The sequence below is a fragment of the Trichomycterus rosablanca genome, chromosome 13, assembly GCF_030014385.1.
Source record: "Trichomycterus rosablanca isolate fTriRos1 chromosome 13, fTriRos1.hap1, whole genome shotgun sequence".
Taxonomy (NCBI): domain Eukaryota; kingdom Metazoa; phylum Chordata; class Actinopteri; order Siluriformes; family Trichomycteridae; genus Trichomycterus; species Trichomycterus rosablanca.
In genome coordinates, this window is record NC_086000.1 from 8,091,223 (window position 1) to 8,113,829 (window position 22,607).

Sequence of the window (22,607 nt, forward strand, 5' to 3'; positions counted from 1 at the left end):
TGTGCTACTGTTGCGAAGAGAAACGAGGGAACTCCAAGCTACATACTTTTGGCTAGGAGTGGGGAAGGGTGGGTTGAGACTCGCCTGGAGCAGAAAGGCATGCTTGCTGTTTGTCTAGAGTCCAAAAATCCCCCCGTCTGTCAGAGAGTGAGGGTCTTAGTGTGTGTAAATACACTGTAACAATTGTGTACTTTACCCAGCACAAGTGCAGATTTTTTGTTTTTGGAATGGAATTTCTTATTGCTTTCAAGGAAAGAAAAATTGGAGGCCTTCCAGTTTCCACTTTCCAAGCTGAACAGTTATGTTTATAACTGGAAGCTCCTAAATTAGTAACATTAGAGACATGCTGCTGTGGCAGACTACTAAACCTGATTTATTAGAGCTTTTTAAAGAGCCTGGCACAAATTAATTTATGAAGTTTATGTAACCAGTACAAGAAGATTATTGCACATTTATACATTCGGTTAGGTTATAGAAATGTGTTTTTTATTTTCCAGTGCTTTAAGTTTGCAATAGGCTCAGTTGCCGCAGCGACTGGGAGGGAATATGGGGTACAGATTCATGCCCTCCTGCCATTATGCCGGCAGGGGGCATAGAGGCCAGATGCCTGGCAGTGGCGGTTCCTTTAATCAGCTTTACTTTGCTGCAGCTGGGAGAGATCTTTAAATATTTCGCCACCTTGCCGCAGGCTTGTTGTATTGTGCTGTACGGTGTTCATGTGTTTCTGACACCTGCACTCTCCACAAGGTCTGTGCTTTTTTTTTTTCACTGGCTCTTATGCGTGAACAGTCACAGTGTAATCACCCTGGACTGGCAGGATGTCTCCAGAGGCAGCGTGACTGCACCTTTAAGGGGTTCTTTTTTTCTGAAAACTTGGGTTGTCACACTGGTGGGACGAGTAGCTGGCATGGCGGTAACCTAGTTTTTCAGCTTGTTTCTTGTAACTGTCTTTTCATATTTTTCTGTATGGTTGGGTGTTTGGCTGAAGGCTTTGCTGATATCCCTGTGGGGCACTGAGTATTGTGATGTTTGCTAGGGGCAGCATCGGCTTAAGGGTAGAATGTCCTTTTCTGGGTGAACACATGGAGTGGGATGTCTCCTACTTTGACTAACATGCTTTTCTACAGTGTATCACAAAAGTGAGTACACCCCTCACATTTCTGCAAATATTTTATTATATTTTTTCATGGGACAACACTATAGAAATAAAACTTGGATATAACTTTGAGTAGTCAGTGTACAACTTGTTTAGCAGTGTAGATTTACTGTCTTCTGAAAATAACTCAACACACAGCCATTAATGTCTAAATGGCTGGCAACATAAGTGAGTACACCCCACAGTGAACATGTCCAAATTGTGCCCAAAGTGTCAATATTTTGTGTGACCACCATTATTATCCAGCACTGCCTTAACCCTCCTGGGCATGGAATTCACCAGAGCTGCACAGGTTTCTACTGGAATCCTCTTCCACTCCTCCATGATGACATCACGGAGCTGGTGGATGTTAGACACCTTGAACTCCTCCACCTTCCACTTGAGGATGCGCCACAGGTGCTCAATTGGGTTTAGTCCATCACCTTTACCTTCAGCTTCCTTAGCAAGGCAGTTGTCATCTTGGAGGTTGTGTTTGGGGTCGTTATCCTGTTGGAAAACTGCCATGAGACCCAGTTTTCGAAGGGAGGGGATCATGCTCTGTTTCAGAATGTCACAGTACATGTTGGAATTCATGTTTCCCTCAATGAACTGCAGCTCCCCAGTGCCAGCAACACTCATGCAGCCCAAGACCATGATGCTACCACCACCATGCTTGACTGTAGGCAAGATACAGTTGTCTTGGTACTTCTCACCAGGGCGCCGCAACACATGCTGGACACCATCTGAGCCAAACAAGTTTATCTTGGTCTCGTCAGACCACAGGGCATTCCAGTAATCCATGTTCTTGGACTGCTTGTTTTCAGCAAACTGTTTGCGGGCTTTCTTGTGCGTCAGCTTCCTTCTGGGATGACGACCATGCAGACCGAGTTGATGCAGTGTGCGACGTATGGTCTGAGCACTGACAGGCTGACCTCCCACGTCTTCAACCTCTGCAGCAATGCTGGCAGCACTCATGTGTCTATTTTTTAAAGCCAACCTCTGGATATGACGCCGAACACGTGGACTCAACTTCTTTGGTCGACCCTGGCGAAGCCTGTTCCGAGTGGAACCTGTCCTGGAAAACCGCTGTATGACCTTGGCCACCATGCTGTAGCTCAGTTTCAGGGTGTTAGCAATCTTTTTATAGCCCAGGCCATCTTTGTGGAGAGCAACAATTCTATTTCTCACATCCTCAGAGAGTTCTTTGCCATGAGGTGCCATGTTGAATATCCAGTGGCCAGTATGAGAGAATTGTACCCAAAACACCAAATTTAACAGCCCTGCTCCCCATTTACACCTGGGACCTTGACACATGACACCAGGGAGGGACAACGACACATTTGGGCACAATTTGGACATGTTCACTGTGGGGTGTACTCACTTATGTTGCCAGCTATTTAGACATTAATGGCTGTGTGTTGAGTTATTTTCAGAAGACAGTTAATGTACACTGCTATACAAGTTGTACACTGACTACTCTAAGTTATATCCAAGTTGAAATATTTGCAGAAATGTGAGGGGTGTACTCACTTTTGTGATACACTGTATCTGTTCTGTTGCCTCTTGGCTTTGAGCTGCAGATTTTGGTTTAATTTTGTTTCTATTTTCTGTTATTTTGGCCATTGGTTATGTTAGATATCATCCTTGTTCATTGTTGTTTGCAGATCTTTATGTTTATATCAAAATGAGTCAACAAAAAAGTCCCTTAGATTTACAAATTGTATGATAAGTAATAACTAATAGTAATAAAGTAATAACTCATCTTGCTCAGGAAATAACAACTTAACATTTTCTCATTTCCTGTTACAGGTAGAAAGCTGTGGATCCCTGACAGAGCTGGTGGGTGTTTCCAAAAGCCACAGAGGGACAGGACTCCAGTCCTGCTCCCAGCTTCAGATTCAGAATGGGGATGTAGGAGACAGGCATGGAAACAGGTCCACCGAAGTTTGTCATCCCATGCAGGACCAGAATGCTCCTGAAAACAGCTTCCCTAGGCAAGCTGCCTGCAGCATGAGCCCTTCCCGCGAGAACGGATTTGGTGTTGCCCAGGACAAGTGCGGCTCCGAGAAGGACAAAGATGAGGCGATGTCAACCTTGCCTCGCAAAAAACGAGGAAGACGGAAACTGGAAAGACCTACGAAATGTAAGTGATGCTAAACCTTATTTAGTGCTCTAGAGCCAGTGAGTGCTTGTTAGCTGAAGGCCACCATGTGCTATATTTGTAATATTATCGATAGCCTACAGTTATGAGTAAGGCCCTACCTAATTCAAGGCCGTGAAAATCACGTCACGGACCTTTAGCTTTTAGCTTTGATTACGGCACGCGTTCGCTGTGGCATCGTTTCCACAAGCTTCTGCAATGTCACAACATTTATTTCTGTCCAGAGTTGCATCAATTTTTCCCCCAAGATCTTGTATTGATGATGGGAGATTTGGACCACTGCGCAAAGTCTTCTCCAGCACATCCCAAAGATTCTCAATGGGGTTCAGGTCTGGACTCTGTGGTGGCCAATTCATGTGTGAAAATGATGTCTCATGCTCCCTGAACCACTCTTTCACAATCTGAGCCCGATGAATCCTGGCATTGTCATCTTGGAATATGTCCGTGCCATCAGGGAAGAAAAAATCCATTGATGGAATAACCTGGTGGTTCAGTATATTCAGGTAGTCAGCTGACCTCATTCTTTGGGCACATAACGTTGCTGAACCTAGACCTGACCAACTGCAGCAACCCCAGATCATAGCACTGCCCCCACAGGCTTGTACGGTAGGCACTAGGCATGATGGGTGCATCACTTCAGCCGCCTCTCTTCTTACCCTGATGCGCCCATCACTCTGGAACAGGGTCAATCTGGACTCATCAGACCACATGACCTTCTTCCATTGCTCCAGAGTCCAATCTTTATGCTACCTAGCAAATTGAAGCCGTTTTTGCCGGTTAGCCTCACTGACAAGTGGTTTTCTTAAGGCTACACAGCTGTTTAGTCCCAATCCCTTGAGTTCCCTTCACATTGTGCGTGTGGAAATGCTCTTACTTTCACTATTACACATATCCCTGAGTTCTACTGGAGTTTTTCTACCATTTGATTTCACCAAACATTTAAGTGATCGCCGATCACGATCATTCAAGATTTTTTTCCGACCACATTCCTTCCTCGAAGATGATGTTTCCCCACTGTCCTTCCACTTTTTAATAATGCGTTGGACACTTTTTAACCCGATTTTAGTAGTTTCAGCTTCTCCTTAGATGTTTTCTCTGCTTGATGCATGCCAATAATTTGACCCTTCTGAAACAGATGAACGTCTTTTCCACGACCACAGGATGTGTCTTTCGACATGGTTGTTTAACAAATGAGAAGCTACTCACTGCATCAGTTAGGGTTAAATAACTTGTTGCCAGCTGAAACATAATCACCCATGCAGTAATTTTCCAATGGGAGGCTCAGGCAGTGTATGTTTATATATTGAGTGCATTTTGTCCCTTTGGCGATTCCATAATCACTGGAAAAGTGTTTAAATCTTTTGGCTGCTGTCATAGTTTTGGAAATTTGGCAGCTGTGGTCGTTGCCCACTTTATGGTCAGGATTAGTGTAAGAATGAAGTGGAAGAAACAGCTCTATAAGTTGTTTTTTATTCCGATGCATGATTTGCACAATGGTAGCAAACATAATAATGGAGCACTTCGTCTAACACACTAGCACACCTCTCTGGAGTGTTTAAGCTCATGAGTTTAAGTTCCATCACTCAGCAGTGATACCATCCTGGTTGGGCATCCAAAAGACACAACTGGCCATGTCTGTGGGGAGGGAGGCAGATAGGGTTTCTCTTCGCTGTTACTATGATATGCAATCTCCCGGGCTGGGCTGTGTGCCAACACACAAGGTGGAGGGGAAGTCACATGAGGCGTAGTGTTTTTCCCCGTGCCACCAGCATGTGGTAAGAAGCAGCCGCAGCTACATGTGTCAGAGGGGCACGTAATATAGTCTACGGCTCTCCTTATCCAAAATCTACAATGGGGAAAGTGGAAACGACTAGGGTGGCTGAAGCTTTGTGATGGATTGGTGCCCTGACCATGGTGGAAAAAATAATACATGAACGCCTAAGTCACTCTGACACTTTTTGACCTATATATTTTACTTCTACATTTTCAAATAATAAGAATTATTGTGTTTGTTTTACATTTCTTTATATAAGGCTTAAGACTTCAGCACTGTATTTCATAGAAATGTTTCTGTGTCAGTAAGAGGTGCTGATGAGACCTCAGTGCCCTTAGTTTCCTCTGTACCTCAGTGTCTGTGTCTACATCTCCTGGCTTGGGCAAGCTTTGACCTTGATTAGAGCAATAAATAAAGTCCAGGGAGACATCTGTCTCCTGGCAACAAGCCCCGGTGGGTGCAGTGCATGGAGAGGCAGCAGTACTGTGTCATGGTCCCTCTCTCAACAGAGACGGTGCCAGGTGGATGGCACATTGCCCAGGCTACTTACACACTGATCCGCCATTAGGCTCCAAAAACACTGTTTGAACTCGCTCACCGACTGCACACACGCCACATCCCACCGAGATATGTTAGCTATTAATGTGCAGGTCATATTTAAAACCTCTTTCAACTGAGACTGATAGAGCTAAATAATACCAATCATGCTATTGTTCATTTCTATTAGTATGTGGTATGTTGCCCTCTAAAACTTCTTATGTGTTTTTTAATTTACACCTGACATTCTATGAACAAATCGGTACTCTTATTAGACAGGAAATAAAGTAAATCAAATGTAATAATAGAATGTAGAGATGTTAAAAGCAATGTTGCATATGGCAGGTTTCAGAGAATGTAAGACACAAATGCAGGAGATTGTTTATTGGGGTGAAACTAATACTTGTTTTTCAATCAGATTTTGCATCACAAGCTATTTTAATGTCACATATATTACCCCCAAAATCAAAACAATAATAATCTGAACTGTATCGTAACATCATATAGTCTGTTTGGTGTCTGGATCTCATTGTATTATATAACAGCTTGTTTTTATATGGGTTTTCTCTGCATCTTATTGGTATGCATCTGATTAACATATTGACTCATCTTTCCATGGTCATCACAGCCTGTTGAGCATCTGAAGTCTTGCATTACGTGACAATGGTCAAAAATTCTGCTTGCAACAATTAAAACTGCAACAATTAGCTTCCTCAGTTTCCAAACAAAAAAATGGAAATCCTTTCTTTGTACCTTTGTCAGTTTAATTAATGTTAATGATAATTAACAAATCATAGATTTGTTTATAAAATGTTTTAAATAACTTTTATGGAAATTAGGCTTGTAATTATTTATTATATGCAAATTGTCCAAGCCCTTATGTGGAAAAAAACCTTAGCTACAATAAAAACTAGAGATGCATGAGTACCGATACTGGTATCGGGTATCTGCCCGATACCGCGCTCATTAACTTGTACTCGTACTCGCAAACAAGGCTCCGATACTAAACATCCGATACCGTGTGCCTAGTGCACGTTGCTGCGTTATGCCCGGTTCACACTACACGATTTTTGCCCTGATTTTCGCTCGGCGACTGGTCGACGCTAGATTTGCCTGCTCGGGAGCAACTCGGCGTTTGCTCGGCGATCAAAACTCGGCTCTCGATCGCTAAGTGTGAACTATCCAACACCTCGATCCGACCGGATCGAGTTTTCTAGCACGTCAGATATCTGATCTGAGATATGCGACTGGCAGTGAGTGACATGTCGAACAGCCAATGAGAACGCAGGATACGGTGTGAGGGGAAACGCAGGAGAGGAGGGTAAACAGGTGGGACGGGGATAATATAGTTTATATCAGAATACACCAGCACACACACACGTTTTACAGTATTTCTGACCTGATCGTTCTCTACAAAACATAACAACAAAACACCAACATTGCAAAAATATTTATTAACCTCCAACTCACTACAGAACAATCCATGCTATTCGTGTTGCCAAATCCACTCAGATTCATTTATTTTCCTCCTTGATTTCATCACGTCAGCGCACAAACACTTTGATCGCTCGCTACTTGTTGACGTGCATTTTTGGACGTGGTATCATTAAACTTCTCGTCACTTCTCATGTGTGTTTTTGTTTAAAAAAAAAACGGTATTCTAAATAGGTATTGGTATCGGTATCGGTATCGGCAAGTACAAAAATACATGTACTTGTACTCATACTCAGTTGGGAAAAAATGGTATCAATGCATCCCTAATTCTGTGTAATCAAAACAAACAGTACTACTACATGTTAAGTGTGTATTATAACAAGGGGATTCAGTGAGTGCGTGGCACGGAGCTTTTTCTCTGGTTGAGGTTAAAAAATGAGAAAAATAGAAAAAAGGAGAAAAACGATTTGCCCGGCAAATGTGGTGATGTCACAGCGGCCGGCTAGTTTGTGATTGGTCGAACGATTTCGATTGAAGCCCCTCCCCTGTTACCCAGGGCCACGTCTCACTCCGCAATATCAGGACATGCAAAAGATCTTTGCAAAATTTTGGATGGAATTCTACAAGAAATAAATTGAAGTCCAACATCCTGCAGCACTGAATGAGAGAATAACACTGCAGCATTAAATAAGAGTTCTCTTGATTAAAGCACATCCTTAATTACTGTTACACAGCTGCTGATACAGAGGATTCAAAAATATTGCTTGACTTTTTGAGCACTTTATTTAATTGTTAATCAAATTTAATGAACATAATTGCCATTTTACACATTAATCTTTGCCTAATTACTCATAATGGTATAAAACATTTCAGGAGTTTAGATTTAATTAACAATCGACTGAAATGTCATGTTTACATAAGTATTCAGGCCATTTGCTGTGACTCTAAATTGTAGTCTGAGTCATCCAATTTACTTCGGTTATCCTTTGGCTGTACCTAAATCTCAGTTGGATTAAATGGACCTGTTAGAAATTGTAACTGTTTGTATAGTTTGGAAACGCACACACCTGGGCCTAGAAGGGCCCACAATTTACACTGGATTGTCAGGACAAAAAACAAGCCATGAAGTCCAAGGAACTCTCTGTGGATCTCCACAATCAAACTGTTTGCACAGATCAGGGCAAAAAGTATCTAGACAATATCTAATATCTAAGTGTTCACAGGACAGTGGCTTCAATAATTTAAAATTAGAACACGGTTGGAATAACCTTAAACCTTCCTAGAGCTGGCTGTCTGATGAATTGGGCATGTTGGGGGGGTGGGACAAAGAACCGGATGTGGGTCTCTCTCTGTCAGAATGCGATTACGACCTCTGCCGGCTGATTAGAGGCGCCTGCACAAGAGATGAGGAAGAGTGCCCTGAGGGTGTGTCTCTCCGCATGCAACGCTAGGTGGCGCCAAACTCATAAAAATGTGTGGGTGGCAAAAATGCATCCGGCTGCTGCCCATGTTTCGGAGGGGATATGGGTTAGCTTCGATCTCCTCGGTCAGGGCAGGGTTCGGCATAGACAGAGAGGAAGCACGATGCAAATTGAACAATTGGATGCGCTAAAGGGGGAGAAAAAGGGGAAAAAATTTAAATGAAAAAAAAAAATCAGGTCTTAATGGCAGAGTGGCATGACAGAAGCCACTGTTAAGTGAAATGCACATAACAGCATGTAAAAAAAAACTGAAGAAAATGAAAACCCTTTAGGCAAAACAGCAAGTGCGATGTCTGGCATTGCACCTGGCTAATACTACTCCTACGATGAAACATGGTGGTGGCAGCATCATGCAATGGGGTGTTTCTCAGCAGCAAGGACAGGGATACTAGTAAGAGGGACAGATGATGCTGCCAAGTGCAGAAAAATCCTTGGAGAAAACCTCTTCCAGAGCGAGGACAAAATCAGTCTGGGGCAACAGGTCACCTTTCAACATGACAATGAACCAAAGCATGCAGCCAAAACAACACTGAGGCGTCTTTGGGGCAAGTCTCTGAGACGTTAGCCAATTTACCCAATCAATCTGTGGTGAGACCTGAAGATGGCATTGGAATGAAAGCTTGACAGACAGGATCTGCCAGGAGGAATGGGATAATCTGCCCAAATCCAGAAGTCCAAAGCTATATGTAGGTCTATTTCCAAGGAGACTTGCACCTGATGTTGCTTTCAAATGAGCTTCTACAAAGTACTGAAGCGTCTACAGTAATCCCTCGCTATATCGCGCTTCGGCTTTTGCGGCTTCACTCTATCGCGGATTTTATTTGCAGGCATGTCTAAATATAAATCGCGGATTTTTCGCTGGTTCACGGATTTCTGCAGACAAGGGGTGTGTTTGAAAAGCTAGTGCGCTCTCTACATAGACGCATTTTACGTCATCCTGTGCGCGCTCCCGATTAGGATGCTGTTCCAAATCCTAGATGCCTTAATATCCTCACTTCTTAACGTTTCAACGTTATTTTCACTCAAAAACGAGTGACCATCCGACGCTTCCTTAGTGATCAAGACAATCCCAGAATTCATTGCGGGTCAGGTGCTCCTCTCTCGCAGAAAAATAAACATGGCTGACGGTACGGACAAACAAATGGAGTTCTTTTCAAACGTAAATAAAATATTACTGATTTTTAACTTGTATAAACTTGTACCGAGTGTTTTTATTTGCAAGTTCGGGCTTGTCAGGAAATGTAACCGTTATCGGTACATGAAGAGAGCTGTTATATTGACGTTAGCATGCTGTGCTACCTCAATCCATTGGTTTTAATGACAAGATGCTAAATGCTAAAGCCGATGGAATCGGGTTATAAAAATAACCATATAAACACATGTTTTTACTACGCGGATTTTCACCTTTCACGGAGGGTTCTGGAACGCAACCCCCGCGATCGAGGAGGGATTCCTGTACTTGTGTGAAAAAGGTTTTCCTTTTAGATTTGTAATATTTGTTTCAAAAAACATGATTTCATTTTGTCATTCTATACAATTCATCTTACAACCAGATTAAATGACCACAAGCTGTGACTATTCCTGTCCTGTAGAACTGCTTTACTATCTGAAGTCTCCTTATTTAGAGGAAAGTGATTTACTCCTAAACAGCTCTACTTTGCCCGGATTAAGAAGGACAAGCAGGGGGTAACAAGAGGCACAATTTCTAGAGACCTGAAACACTAGCTTGGCTATTACCATTATTCATGATTTATGAGCAATAAGACAGAGCAAGGCATGGAAAGCCTGCGACAGACTGAAAGTCGTTCAGTGGAGCTCATCAAAACAACAAATCCAGCCTGAAACCTAAATAGTAAATAACCGCGCAAGTACAGCCATTTCTCGATAATAGGCACCGACACTCTTTTGGCATTCGGTACAGGGTATTCTCGCCTTGCGCCCAGTGTCGCTCGGTGGAACTAGACCCCTTTTGCCACCCTTACCTGGATAAAGCTGGTAAGGAAAATGAATAAAAAATGAAATAAAAAATTGTGCTTTTTATAACCAGTGAACATTTTTGGAATGCCAGGTAAGCTAAGAATAACAGTATAATCATAGGCGAACCCAGTGGCCCTGTGAACCCTGATTTACTACAGTTTTGTTTGTTTTACTCTCACTCCTGACTGCTTAATTATCTGATGACTACATAATTGCAGGTGCACAGAAAACAAAACAATAAGGCTACAGAACATGAGGCCCTAAGGTATTGTTTACAACATTTTGGATATTTTAAGGACAAACATTTTTCTCTGCATTTGGCATTACACTTTTACCCCTTTTCCACCAACGCGGTTTTGGTTCTGTTCCGGTTCCCGAATTTGATTTTGAACCGGTTCCGAGTGTTTCCACCGAAAAAAAGAGGTTCCAGACAGCTAACTTGCGTTCTAATCTGGCACAACAGAATACTTGGTTTTTCAGCGCGAACCGTGACGTCATTTGTGGGCGTGTCACAGTGTAGAGGTTTGGAGCAGAGATGCATGAGTATCGATACTGGTATCGGGTATCTGCCCGATACCGCGCTCATTAACTTGTACTCGTACTCGCAGACGAGGCTCCGATACTAAACATCCGATACCGTGTGCCTAGTGCACGTTGCTGCGTTATGCCCGGTTCACACCACACGATTTTTGGCCTGATTTTCGCTCGGCGGCTGGTCGGCGCTAGATTTGCCGGCTCGGGAGCAACTCGGCGTTCGCTCACCGATCAAAACTCGGCTCTCGATCGCTAAGTGTGAACTATCCAACAACTCGATCCGACCGGCTCGCCGAGCGCTCGAGTTTTCTAGCACGTCAGATATCTGATCTGAGATGTGCGACTGGGAATGAGTGACATGTCGAACAGCCAATGAGAACGCAGGATACGGTGTGAGGGGAAACGCAGGAGAGGAGTGTAAACAGGTGGGACGGGGATAAGTCAAAAGTCAAAATTGCTTTATTGTCAAAAACTGCAATATGTACAGGACATATAGAGGATTGAAATTACGTTACTCTCTGACCCATGGTGCAACATTACACATTAATTAACAATAAACCTATAATAAAAGAATAAAAATGGAATAAGAATAAACACACTCTGAAGCGCATAATATAGTTCATATCAGAATACACCAGCACACACACACGTTTTACAGTATTTCTGACCTGATCGTTCTCTACAAAACATAACAACAAAACACCAACATTGCAAAAATATTTATTAACCTCCAACTCACTACAGAACAATCCATGCTATTCGTGTTGCCAAATCCACTCAGATTCATTTATTTTTCCTCCTTGATTTCATCACGTCAGCTCACAAACACTTTGATCACTCGCTACTTGTTGACGTGCATTTTTGGACGTGGTATCATTAAACTTCTCGTCACTTCTCATGTGTGTTTTTGTTTAAAAAAAACGGTATTCTAAATAGGTATTGGTATCGGTATCGGTATCGGTATCGGCAAGTACAAAAATACATGTACTTGTACTCATACTCAGTTGGGAAAAAATGGTATCAATGCATCCCTAGTTTGGAGTGGACGTTTTCACATGAGACATTATAACATTGAATAGAATTTAAACCACTTTCATCTTTTAAAGTTTACCTGATTACATTTTGAACCAGTTTGTCGCTGATATTCGCTGATATTTTTTAAAGCGATGAACTGTGTGACATGACGTGTTAAAAGTGACCTGGACAGTATAAGTACTTAAATAAAGCGTAACGTGGCTTCTTGTACTAAAACAATGAGCGATGAAGGTGGGCAGCACAGAGCGCTTATAACCAGTAATAACAGAGAGAAATTGAGTGTTTGTGTGGTACTTCTAGTTCATTCAGCCACGTTACTCTTTATTTAGGTGAAGCGTTTTTGCGGATTCAGCTGAGCTGCATAAGCACCACACGTGAAGTAAATCCAGTTAAACACATGTGGAGCTTTTATACTGGATTTAATGGTTATTTTACACTAATGTTTGTTCGTGTCGTGGAACTTTAGTGATGTTTTATCGCTCAAGTCGAGCGCTGAGCAAATTGGCTATTTACGCCGAGAGTCGGGGTGAAAGCGAAGCGCAAAACGCTTCTCACGTCAATGAACTAAAGAAAACAACAACTGCAACAAACACGTCTACGTCTTCTTATCACCAATAGATGAGCGATGCTTTTTACACAAAAACGAACATCTGTAACAACAGCACAAATGCTCGCACATAATCTACACACTCCGCCATGATATTACAACTCTTTACTTTCGTTGTGTAACGTCCACCATTGATGACGCACGCTTGGTTCCCAAATACTGGTGGAAACGCGGTTCGGTTCTCTACAAAACACCAAGGTTCGAAGAAACCTGAACAGAACCGGTTCAAGAACCATGGTTCTTTTGGTGAAAAAGTGCTATTAGACAAACTGTTTTCTTGTGGATGTAAAGATCTTTACATTTTGAAGTTTGATATCGGTGTGTCTGCTTCTTTTCATCAGAGGCAGATGTTTTCACATTTGTGTCGACAGGGCCTAAGACTGAGAGTTGCTAGGTTAAACAAACATTGGTCAAGCATAGCTGACCATTTCTGTACTTCAGATCTATATTAAACTTTCTCAAACATCCCAAAATTAAAACCTTGTGGAGGCAAATATGGTTCAAATATGTGTCAGATATCCACACTGACTCGTGCCTGACTGCTTCAAGGCATCACGCTCAGCCAATCGTCTCTTTCTACTCTCCTGCTCTTACACTCTGCCTTTCAATGGAAAGACATGACATCCTGTCAAAACCAGGCAGAGGAAGAGACAATTCTACCGCCAAGCCAGTGAGTTTACGAGCGTGGTTGGCATGCAGTGCCTGTAAATACTCCAGTGTGTCTGATTTGTATGGGTGCCAAAATGCATGTTCATTGTGCCATTGTGCTCCATTTCTCTGACCTGAGATCCTTCCTGTGTCCTCCAGATGAATGGCAGAAACACAGATTTACATTGCTGAATCTTTATATAAAAATACTGATTTACACAGTAGGCTTTATTCTGCTGCTATGATCATCTCCTTAAATGGTTCTTCAAAATTAACAGGACGGTAAAACAAATGCAAGCCAATCCACTAAGCTGCCCTCCACATAAACCAATGTACCACAAAATGGATAAAACTTGAATAAAAATGTGCTTCTGTCTATTGTCAACTAAGGAGTCAAGTTGTGTATTAAATAGCACTTTTTACAATGGAGCAACTTCACAAATTCCAGGACCAAAACCTTCTAAAGAGCAAGCTTAGAGCAACAGTGGCAATGAAAATCTCCCTAAATATAACAAGAAATAAACTCTGAGAGCTCAACACAGACCCATCGTTCTTGAGTGGTCTAAAGCAGCGATTCTCAACTGGTGGGTCGCGACCCAAAAGTGGGTCGCGGACACGTTCTGGGCGGGTCGCGGACAGCTTGTAATATTAAAAAATTTTTTTTAAATAATTAATGCTCATCTGATTTTGTACTCGTCTTCTATCTGGAAAAAAAAGAGACAGAGAGAGGCACGCATCAGACGCGCACAGCATTCTCGTTGCCATGGTAACCACCATTCGTTTGCCGGTTACCCTTCTCTTTAAATTTGTGATGATGTTCGGAGGCAAGATGGCGAAACGCAAATATAACCCGGAGTATTTGAAATGTGGATTTTCGTTCATTGAGGACAAACACGGACAGAAACCCCAGTGTGTTATTTGTAATGCTCTCATGCTGGCACATGAGAGCATGAAACCATCCAAACTAATGCGACATTTACAAACGAAACATCCCGCATGTAAAGACAAGCCGGTGGAGTTTTTTAGCTAGGTGGTTAAGGTACTGGACTAGTAAGCAGAAGGTTGCCGGTTCAAGCCCCGCCACCACCAAGTTGCCACTGTTGGGTCCCTGAGCAAGGCCCTTAACCCTCAATTGCTCATCGTGTTCCGCTCATTGTGTAAGTCGCTTTGGATAAAAGCGTCTGCTAAATGCTGAAAATGTAAAATGTAAATGAGCTGAAGGTATCACAGAAGTGTCTGACAGCATCTTGCTCCAAACAAGAACATGCACTCCGGGCGTCTTACCTATCTTTGTGAAAGTGGCTTTTCTACCTTGGTCCAGCTCAAGTCAAAGCAGAGAAATAGGTTGAACACTGAGCATGATCTGAGAGTAACTCTGTCTACTGTCACCCCAGACTTTGAAACTCTGATCAGAAGTAAAGTACATGCCCAACTGTCTCACTGACTTCCACAAAAGACAGGTTAGGTGAAAGCATCTTGTTTTGTAGCCTTATTTATTTTATGCAGTTTTGATATTTAAATTTATTGTAGTAACTTTTATACATGCAGTTGGCATGGTCCTCCTCAGTTTCTTTAAAAAAATTGCTCTTAAATTCACTTTGCATGCATATGCATGTTTAAATGTGTTTTTGAAGGCTATTTTTCAAAAATAAATTTGTTTGGATTGTATTCTATAAAAGTGGGTCGCGACTTAATGACCATGAGAAAATGTGGGTCCCGGGCTGAGACCAGTTGAGAACCCCTGGTCTAAAGGATCATTTGGATGAAAGTAGTAGTAACCCTTCCTCATACGCAGCTTTATGCCAAAGAAAAAGTCTTTTTAGGGATCCAATCCCATTATTGTCATTGTACATCTGATACTGATATTAAAGTTTCAAGTATTTGCAGATACCCCAAACTATTTTTATAACCTTCTTCTCAAAATAAGCTTCCCAACTGTGCAGACTTCTACTACATGGCCGAACACACAGGGACAGCCCTTTTAATTCTTAAGTTTAGGTATTTCAGCAACACCAATTTCTGACCGTCAGATCAGATGATCTGTGAATACATGGTTTAAGTAATGCCCTACCCAATTCACAGCCACGAAAATCGCATCACAGACCATGAAATGAGCCTTTTCCTGTGTATCATACAATTTGCTGTGAGATTCAAACCTAAAGGTTTGTGTTCAGTGATTTAACATTTTTTCATTTTCGTAGCATTCAAGTGCCTCGCGTTTACTGGTTAATTTGCACTATTACTACTAGCAATCCTACAGCAATTCAGTTAGCAATTGTTTAGTCAAAACGTCTAAGATGTCGAAGTGTAAAGCAGCTAAAAACACAACTCAAGTAACTGAGTTTGGGAAACTCCCAACCAATTTTGTTTATGAGGGGAAGGGGGGGTGTCAAAACACAAACAAGAATTTTCGTCTTTGAGACAGAACATAAAGCGTTGCACCGTTGCTGGACGTTATATGTTTACATTCAACTATTGTAGCTTCCATTTATTATATCATTTAATTTATGACTGCAGTGAAACGAATGTGGCACATCCGTAAAATCTGTCATTTCTGAAAAACGAGGTCTGTGGAATTAAGCACATTTTCCTTTGAATTTAGTAGGGCCCTAATTATAAGTTCTGCAAATGAGATGTTTTGTGTCATGGTTTTATACACCGTGAGGGTAACTTGTCCTGTCATGGTGTATGATGCAGCTTTTGTGGAACACAGATTGAGTCTACTACCATCAGTGCTTTTGGTTTCAACTTTTTTTAAACATTAAAAACACATGAAATAACTGTATACTTTTTACTGCTTGGGTTGTGACCTGCATAAGGCAGTGGTGAAACATGAAACATTTGGTACACATTAAGAAGGGACAGCACAATCATCCTACCCAAAAATCTGGCTTTTTTTACAATAGATTTTTAGCTAGCATAAATGCTTGTCTGAACCTTAATTATTCCTCAAAATAAGATATGTTTTTATTAGGGATGCATCAATACCATTTTTTCCCAACCGAGTACGAGTACAAGTACATGTATTTTTGTATTTGCCGATACCAATACCTATTTAGAATACCGTTTTTTTTTAAACAAAAACACACGTGAGAAGTGACGAGAAGTTTAATGATACCACGTCCAAAAATGCACGTCAACAAGTAGCGAGCGATCAAAGTGTTTGTGCGCTGATGTGATGAAATCAAGGAGGAAAAATAAATGAATCTGAGTGGATTTGGCAACACGAATAGCATGGATTGTTCTGTAGTGAGTTGGAGGTTAATAAATATTTTTGCAATGTTGGTGTTTTGTTGTTATGTTTTGTAGAGAACGATCAGGTCAGAAATACTGTAAAACGTGTGTGTGTGCTGGTGTATTCTGATATGAACTATATTATCCCCCTGTCCCACCTGTTTACACTCCTCTCCTGCGTTTCCCCTCACACCGTATCCTGCGTTCTCATTGGCTGTTCGACATGTCACTCATTCCCAGTCGCACATCTGAGATCAGTTGTGTGACGTGCTAGAAAACTCCCGAGCCGGCAAATCTAGCGCCGACCAGCCGCCGAGCGAAAATCAGGGCAAAAATCGTGTGGTGTGAACCGGGCATAACGCAGCAACGTGCACTAGGCACACGGTATCGGATGTTTAGTATCGGAGCCTCGTTTGCGAGTACGAGTACAAGTTAATGAGCGCGGTATCGGGCAAATATTCGATACCAGTATCGATACTCATGCATCTCTACACAGAATAATATTTTATATATTGTAGCTAGCCTTGGCTAATCTCTCATAGCTTTTTGCTATGCTAGGTAGTAGTTAAGCTAGCTGGCTAACCTAATGGTAAATCTGAGAAATGTATTTCATTCTTTGCACACTGTTAATATTTTGCTTGGAACAATGATTTCCAACATTCTTTCAAATACTGAAAGTAACACAGTTGCTGGATCTTTTAGCTTGCACACTCATTACCTAGCTAGGATTAGCTAGCCCCGGCAAATGTTTTTTATAAATAAATAATTTCTGTAAAATAGGAGTGGTTTACAGACCACTTGCCCGTTTGGACTACTATTACGTACCTTTTTTGTTCATAGTTTTGCTGATTGGACCCGCTTGCTCTTTATTCAGCACATTTCATATTATTCATTGAATAAACTCACCCGGGTGGCACAGAGGTCTATCACGCTAGTCCAGGTTTAAATCTCAGCAGTGCTATTGACCTGCTAAGCATCTACACAGATGTGATTGGTCTTGTGATGGGTTGGTACACTGTTCAAGATATTTTGACCTCGTGCCTATTGATTTCTGGTGAAACCGGACCTGTCGTGGCCCTGACCAGGATGAAACAGGACGAAAAATGTCATGTTACGTTCACACTGAAATAGAACTATAAAGAGAAGAACTGAGATACTGTGCTCTCTCATGCTGCGATGATTTTTTTGCACAAGACCTGATGTCATTGCACAATCAGACCTAATTAGGAAAAATATTAGGGTATATTAGAGTATTTAAAATGAATATACAATTGACATGTAAGGCAGGTCATAATAATACGACTTATATAAAACAATGATATAAATCGTAGTTTTGTATTTCTTTTAACAGGGTATTTAAGGACGTGTTTTAAAACACCAGCTTTTGCACGTTCCCTAAAAGTTCTAGTCGGATCTAAAAGAGCCTGTTGTTAGGAAGAACGAGGCAGTTAACTGCAAATGTTTTCAGCTCCAGTGGCTCTGTATACTGTTGGTAAAGGTTAGTGTGTAGCAGGCAGTGGGGGTGGGGAGGGACCACGCTAATAGCACGCAGCTGTGGATCCTCTGCACGAGGAGATGTAGGGTCAGGGGTGTGAGTAAAGCCAAAATAAACCTTGCCTCCCTCTACACTCATCACCATTCTGGCTCACACTCCCTAACCTCCTACTTCCTCCAGCCTCAATCACAACATTCTGAGCTAAACACTTTCCTAGTGTTTGCTATTGAGACCTTACCTTCTTCATCCAGGTAGCTGGACACTTCAGTATGCTGCGTGCTCCAGTGTTTTACAAGGACCAGTGTTAAGGACTTTTCATCGCTCAGTTGTTATTTGGGTTCACGTCTGGCACTAGGTCTTGTCTGCTGGGCTGCTGGGAGAGAGATGAATGATATTGAACTGATGGAAATGCATTTATATGACCACAATTTATATTATAATTATAATGTAAATACAGAAAGTGAAAGTTGGTTTGTAATGAAGATATTAATGAAGTTGCATTTTTTTTTAAATGCTGCAATTAGGGCTGGGCGATTTTGCAAAAAAAAAAAAAAAATCTCGATTATTTTCAAATTATAACCGATTCTCGATTGTATAATGCAATTGAAATAAGACTCAAATTTTTTTTTTTTGCATTGTAATTTAAAAGACTGCAGAAGTGCAAAAATAGTAACACCACCTATAATTTTCCCTTTAAGGGACTCAAACTTTATAACAATAACGATATCACAATAATTAACAATAATTAAAACAAAATAGAAATCTGAATTATCTATATCCTTTAGCTCACAAACAACTCACTTTAAATAATGTGCAGCAGAACCTCCTTACATTAGGAAAAGAACTACAAAAAGTTCTTTACAGGTTTCTTAAAAGGAACACGAGCCTGTACTGTGCTGTTTCCACCACTGAGTGAGTCTGTATCAGCATCTACACTGGGGGGGCATCAAGTAATCACTCTGCTCAGCTTTGATTTTGTCCTCTTGTGACTTGGGGGTGGATGGAGGGGGCAAGTTCTGCTTCTAACAATATGGACTACAATTCCCATGCTCCCACGGACTGTCACGTGACTATTACATGTCCCGGTCAGCCAATCCTGATCGAGCTCATCGGCTCCGGAGTTGTGATTCAAGTCAAGTCAAGTCAACTTTATTTATATAGCGCTTTTTACAATAGACATTGTCTCAAAGCAACTTTACAAAATCCAGGACCAACAGATACAAAAAACCCCTGTTGAGCCAGCCGAGGGCGACTGTGGCAAAGAAAAACTCCCTGAAAATTACAGGAAGAAACCTTGAGAGGAACCAGACTCAGCAGGGCCCATCCTTCTTGGGTGGCCAGGAGGATACTTTAAATAAATACACGATTTACACAGAGCATACGAACACAGAATTAAATGATCTAAAAGTTATAACTGGTAATAAATAGATAAATAATAATAGAGTTGTTCTTCGCTGTAGTCTTCAATAATGTCTGTAGTGATTTCTTGTCATTCTTGGTGCAATTACTCCAGACCAGTCACATCCGGCAGGAGCAGCATAGTTGTCACGGCAGTCTCGACTTTAATCCTTAACCTCGGCGGGTGAACAGGTTTCCATCAGAACGCCTTTGGAGTAAAACAACAAAGAATGTAGTTAATAATGTACAATGCTAGTTGAGTAAAACAGTTTTACAGAGAGTTTTAGACTCCGGCAGCCCTAATTATTACAGCATAACTAAAAGGGCTGTGTTTGATTCACTCTTAATTAAACTCTTCTGTTTGTGTCTCGTTTTGCCGATCGTGTTTTCGGTCCTTATTTCTGAATCTAACCGTTACCGTGTAAAATCCTTGTTGTCTTCCGTTTACTGTGTTAGTTTATCCTCAGATTTTGGACTCTACCTGATTTTGTACACTGTTTTTGCTGTTTTGATATTAAACTTTCCTTGATTTATATTCCACGAGCGTCTGGTCAGTTTCTGCCTCGTGACATGTTGGTATTTTAATTAAAATATGAAGTATGTAAACAATCGCGATTGTCACATTTCTAACATCGGGTGAAAACGTTCATCCGAATTAATCGTGAAAATCACCCAGCCCTAGCTGCAATGCCATTTTTTACATGCATTCAAAGTGACTTCAGTTTGGGTTGTATTTCCATAAAATGCCTTTTGCAGCAGCAGAATATAAACTAGAATAGCATTTGCTGTGAATAAATTTGCTGTATGTTATATGCATTTAACACACACACACACACACACACATTCCACTGGGCTTCTCTGCTTAATGTCAAGTGATTAGGTAAGGCTCCAGTGTTTCTAGTTTTCCTCCTGTAATTGCATAAACGATTCCAAATAAATGAAAGTTACTGAGTATCTGTTTAAAGATCTTGACAGTGATGAACAGCCCTTATTAAATGACAGAAGCTTCATAAAGAGCTCGTACATGTGCATAACTTATGCTTTGGAATCTTAAACCACTATACCTCTGTTTAAGCACCCCACAATCAGGAGTTGATTTCTTATAGTGTCATAAATGTATTTAAATTAACCAATGACCTTCCCTCATATTGAACAAAATAATCCAAAATTAAAAACTATGAATTAGTTACCATGAGTCAGGCTGGTAGCTACTCGTAGTATACATGTCTTGAATCCAGCAGATATAGGCGGCATAAAGACCGTAGTGACTTTAGTAACGTCAAAATTATGGCCAAACAACTGGATGAAAATATCTTTGAAACAGCAAATGGTGCTCACAGGCAGCCATGGACACCGACAGTGGCCCAAAAACTAACAAGCCACAAATCACTGACAGGTTGCTGGGCAGCCAAGACTCACTGATGTCAGAGGGCATGAATGCTATGGCGACTAGTACAGACCAACAGCAAGGCAACTCTTGCTTAAATTGTGGATCCTTTCCTCATTTCCTACATATTCCTCTTTTATATTTTTCATTCTTATAGTTATACCTATATGTATATATTGGTTATAATCTATATTATTATTATTATTATCTATATATTATAATTCTCATTATTGTCATTATTATACTCATTCATACATGTCTGATATTATATTTAATATTAATTTAATATTTACCTATATATATATGCGTATATATACACATTGATCAGCCATAACATTAAAATCACCTCCTTGTTTTTACACTCACAGTCCATTTCAGCATATCAGCTCCACTTACCATATAGAAGCACTTCCACAATTACTGACTGTAGTCCATCTGTTTCTCTACATACCTTTTTAGCCTGCTTTCACCCTGTTCTTTAATGGTCAGGACCACCACAGAGCGGGTATTATTTAGGTGGTGGGTCATTCTCAGCACTGCAGTGACACTGACATGGTGCTGGTGTGGTAGTGTGTGTTGTGCTGGTATGAGTGGATCAGACACAGCAGTGCTGCTGGAGTTTTTAAATACCATGTCCACTCACTGTCCACTCTATTAAGACACTCCTACCTAGTTGGTCCATTTTGTAAATGTAAAGTCAGAGACGAGCGCTCATCTATTGCTGCTGTTTGAGTTGGTCATCTTTGAGATCTTCATCAGTTGTCAAAGGACGCTGCCCACGGGGTGCTGTTGGTTGGATATATTTTTGGCTCAGTCCAGCAGTGACAGTGAGGTGTTTAAAAACTCCAGCAGCATTGCTGTCTGATCCACTCATACCAGCACAACACTCACTAACACACCACCACCATGTCAGTATCACTGCAGTGCTGAGAATGACCCACCACCCAAATAATACCTGCTCTGTAGTGGTCCTGGGAAAGTCCTGACCATTGAAGAACAGCATGAAAGGGGTCTGACAAAGAATGTAGAGAAATGGATAGACTACAGTCAGTAATTGTAGAACTTCAAAGTGCTTCTATATGGTAAGTGGAGCTGATAAAATGGACAATGAGTGTAGAAACAAGGAGGTGGTTTTAATGTTATGGCTGATCAGTGTATATATCTATATATATATAAAACAATGTACGTTATTACTCTTATTGTATATACTTATACAATATGTCTATTACAATATAATTATCCTTTTTTTATATATTTACACTTATATATCTGTATATATTGTTTATAAGAATAGATACACTACTGCTCTTATTATTATGCCAGATGCACAATTTGCACATACGTTCTTGCGTACCATATATTGTATACATAAACGCTGAACATTTGCTACACTCTACTTACTTTATTTGCATTTGTATTAGTTCTTCTTCTTTTGCTTGTTCAGCTACTGGAGGCCAATAATTTCCCTCAGGATAAATAAAGTATCTATCTAGCTCTATATATCTATCATTTTAATACTGGTGATGAGGTGAATTGAGATGCGTAGTCGTAGACCAGTCAGAGTAGCTAACTTCTGTCCATCGTCAAATGCACCTTATCCAGTGTTTATCAAATTCATAACACACAGAAGTTGAAAGACCTGCTGGTAAAGTCCTGGTACCAGTTACCACAGGACAGTCATCTTAGGGACACATGTCATGGAAGGTCAGAGCTGTATTGACAGCATATTAGGTGGACGGTCCTAATGTTTTGGCTCATCTGGTAACTATA

The 22,607-nt window shown here is 41.1% G+C and overlaps 1 protein-coding gene across 4 annotated transcripts in view; it reads left to right on the plus strand.

Annotated features, from left to right (window-relative positions):
- dnmt3ab (DNA (cytosine-5-)-methyltransferase 3 alpha b) overlaps nt 1-22,607 on the plus strand; it is a 69,785-nt gene that overhangs the window by 10,478 nt on the left and 36,700 nt on the right. For all 4 annotated transcript variants that reach the window (XM_063007568.1, XM_063007571.1, XM_063007572.1 and 1 more), the window contains exon 3: nt 2,945-3,278. In XM_063007568.1, the coding sequence (XP_062863638.1) occupies nt 2,945-3,278 (334 nt within the window). The remainder of the gene's footprint in view (nt 1-2,944; nt 3,279-22,607) is intronic.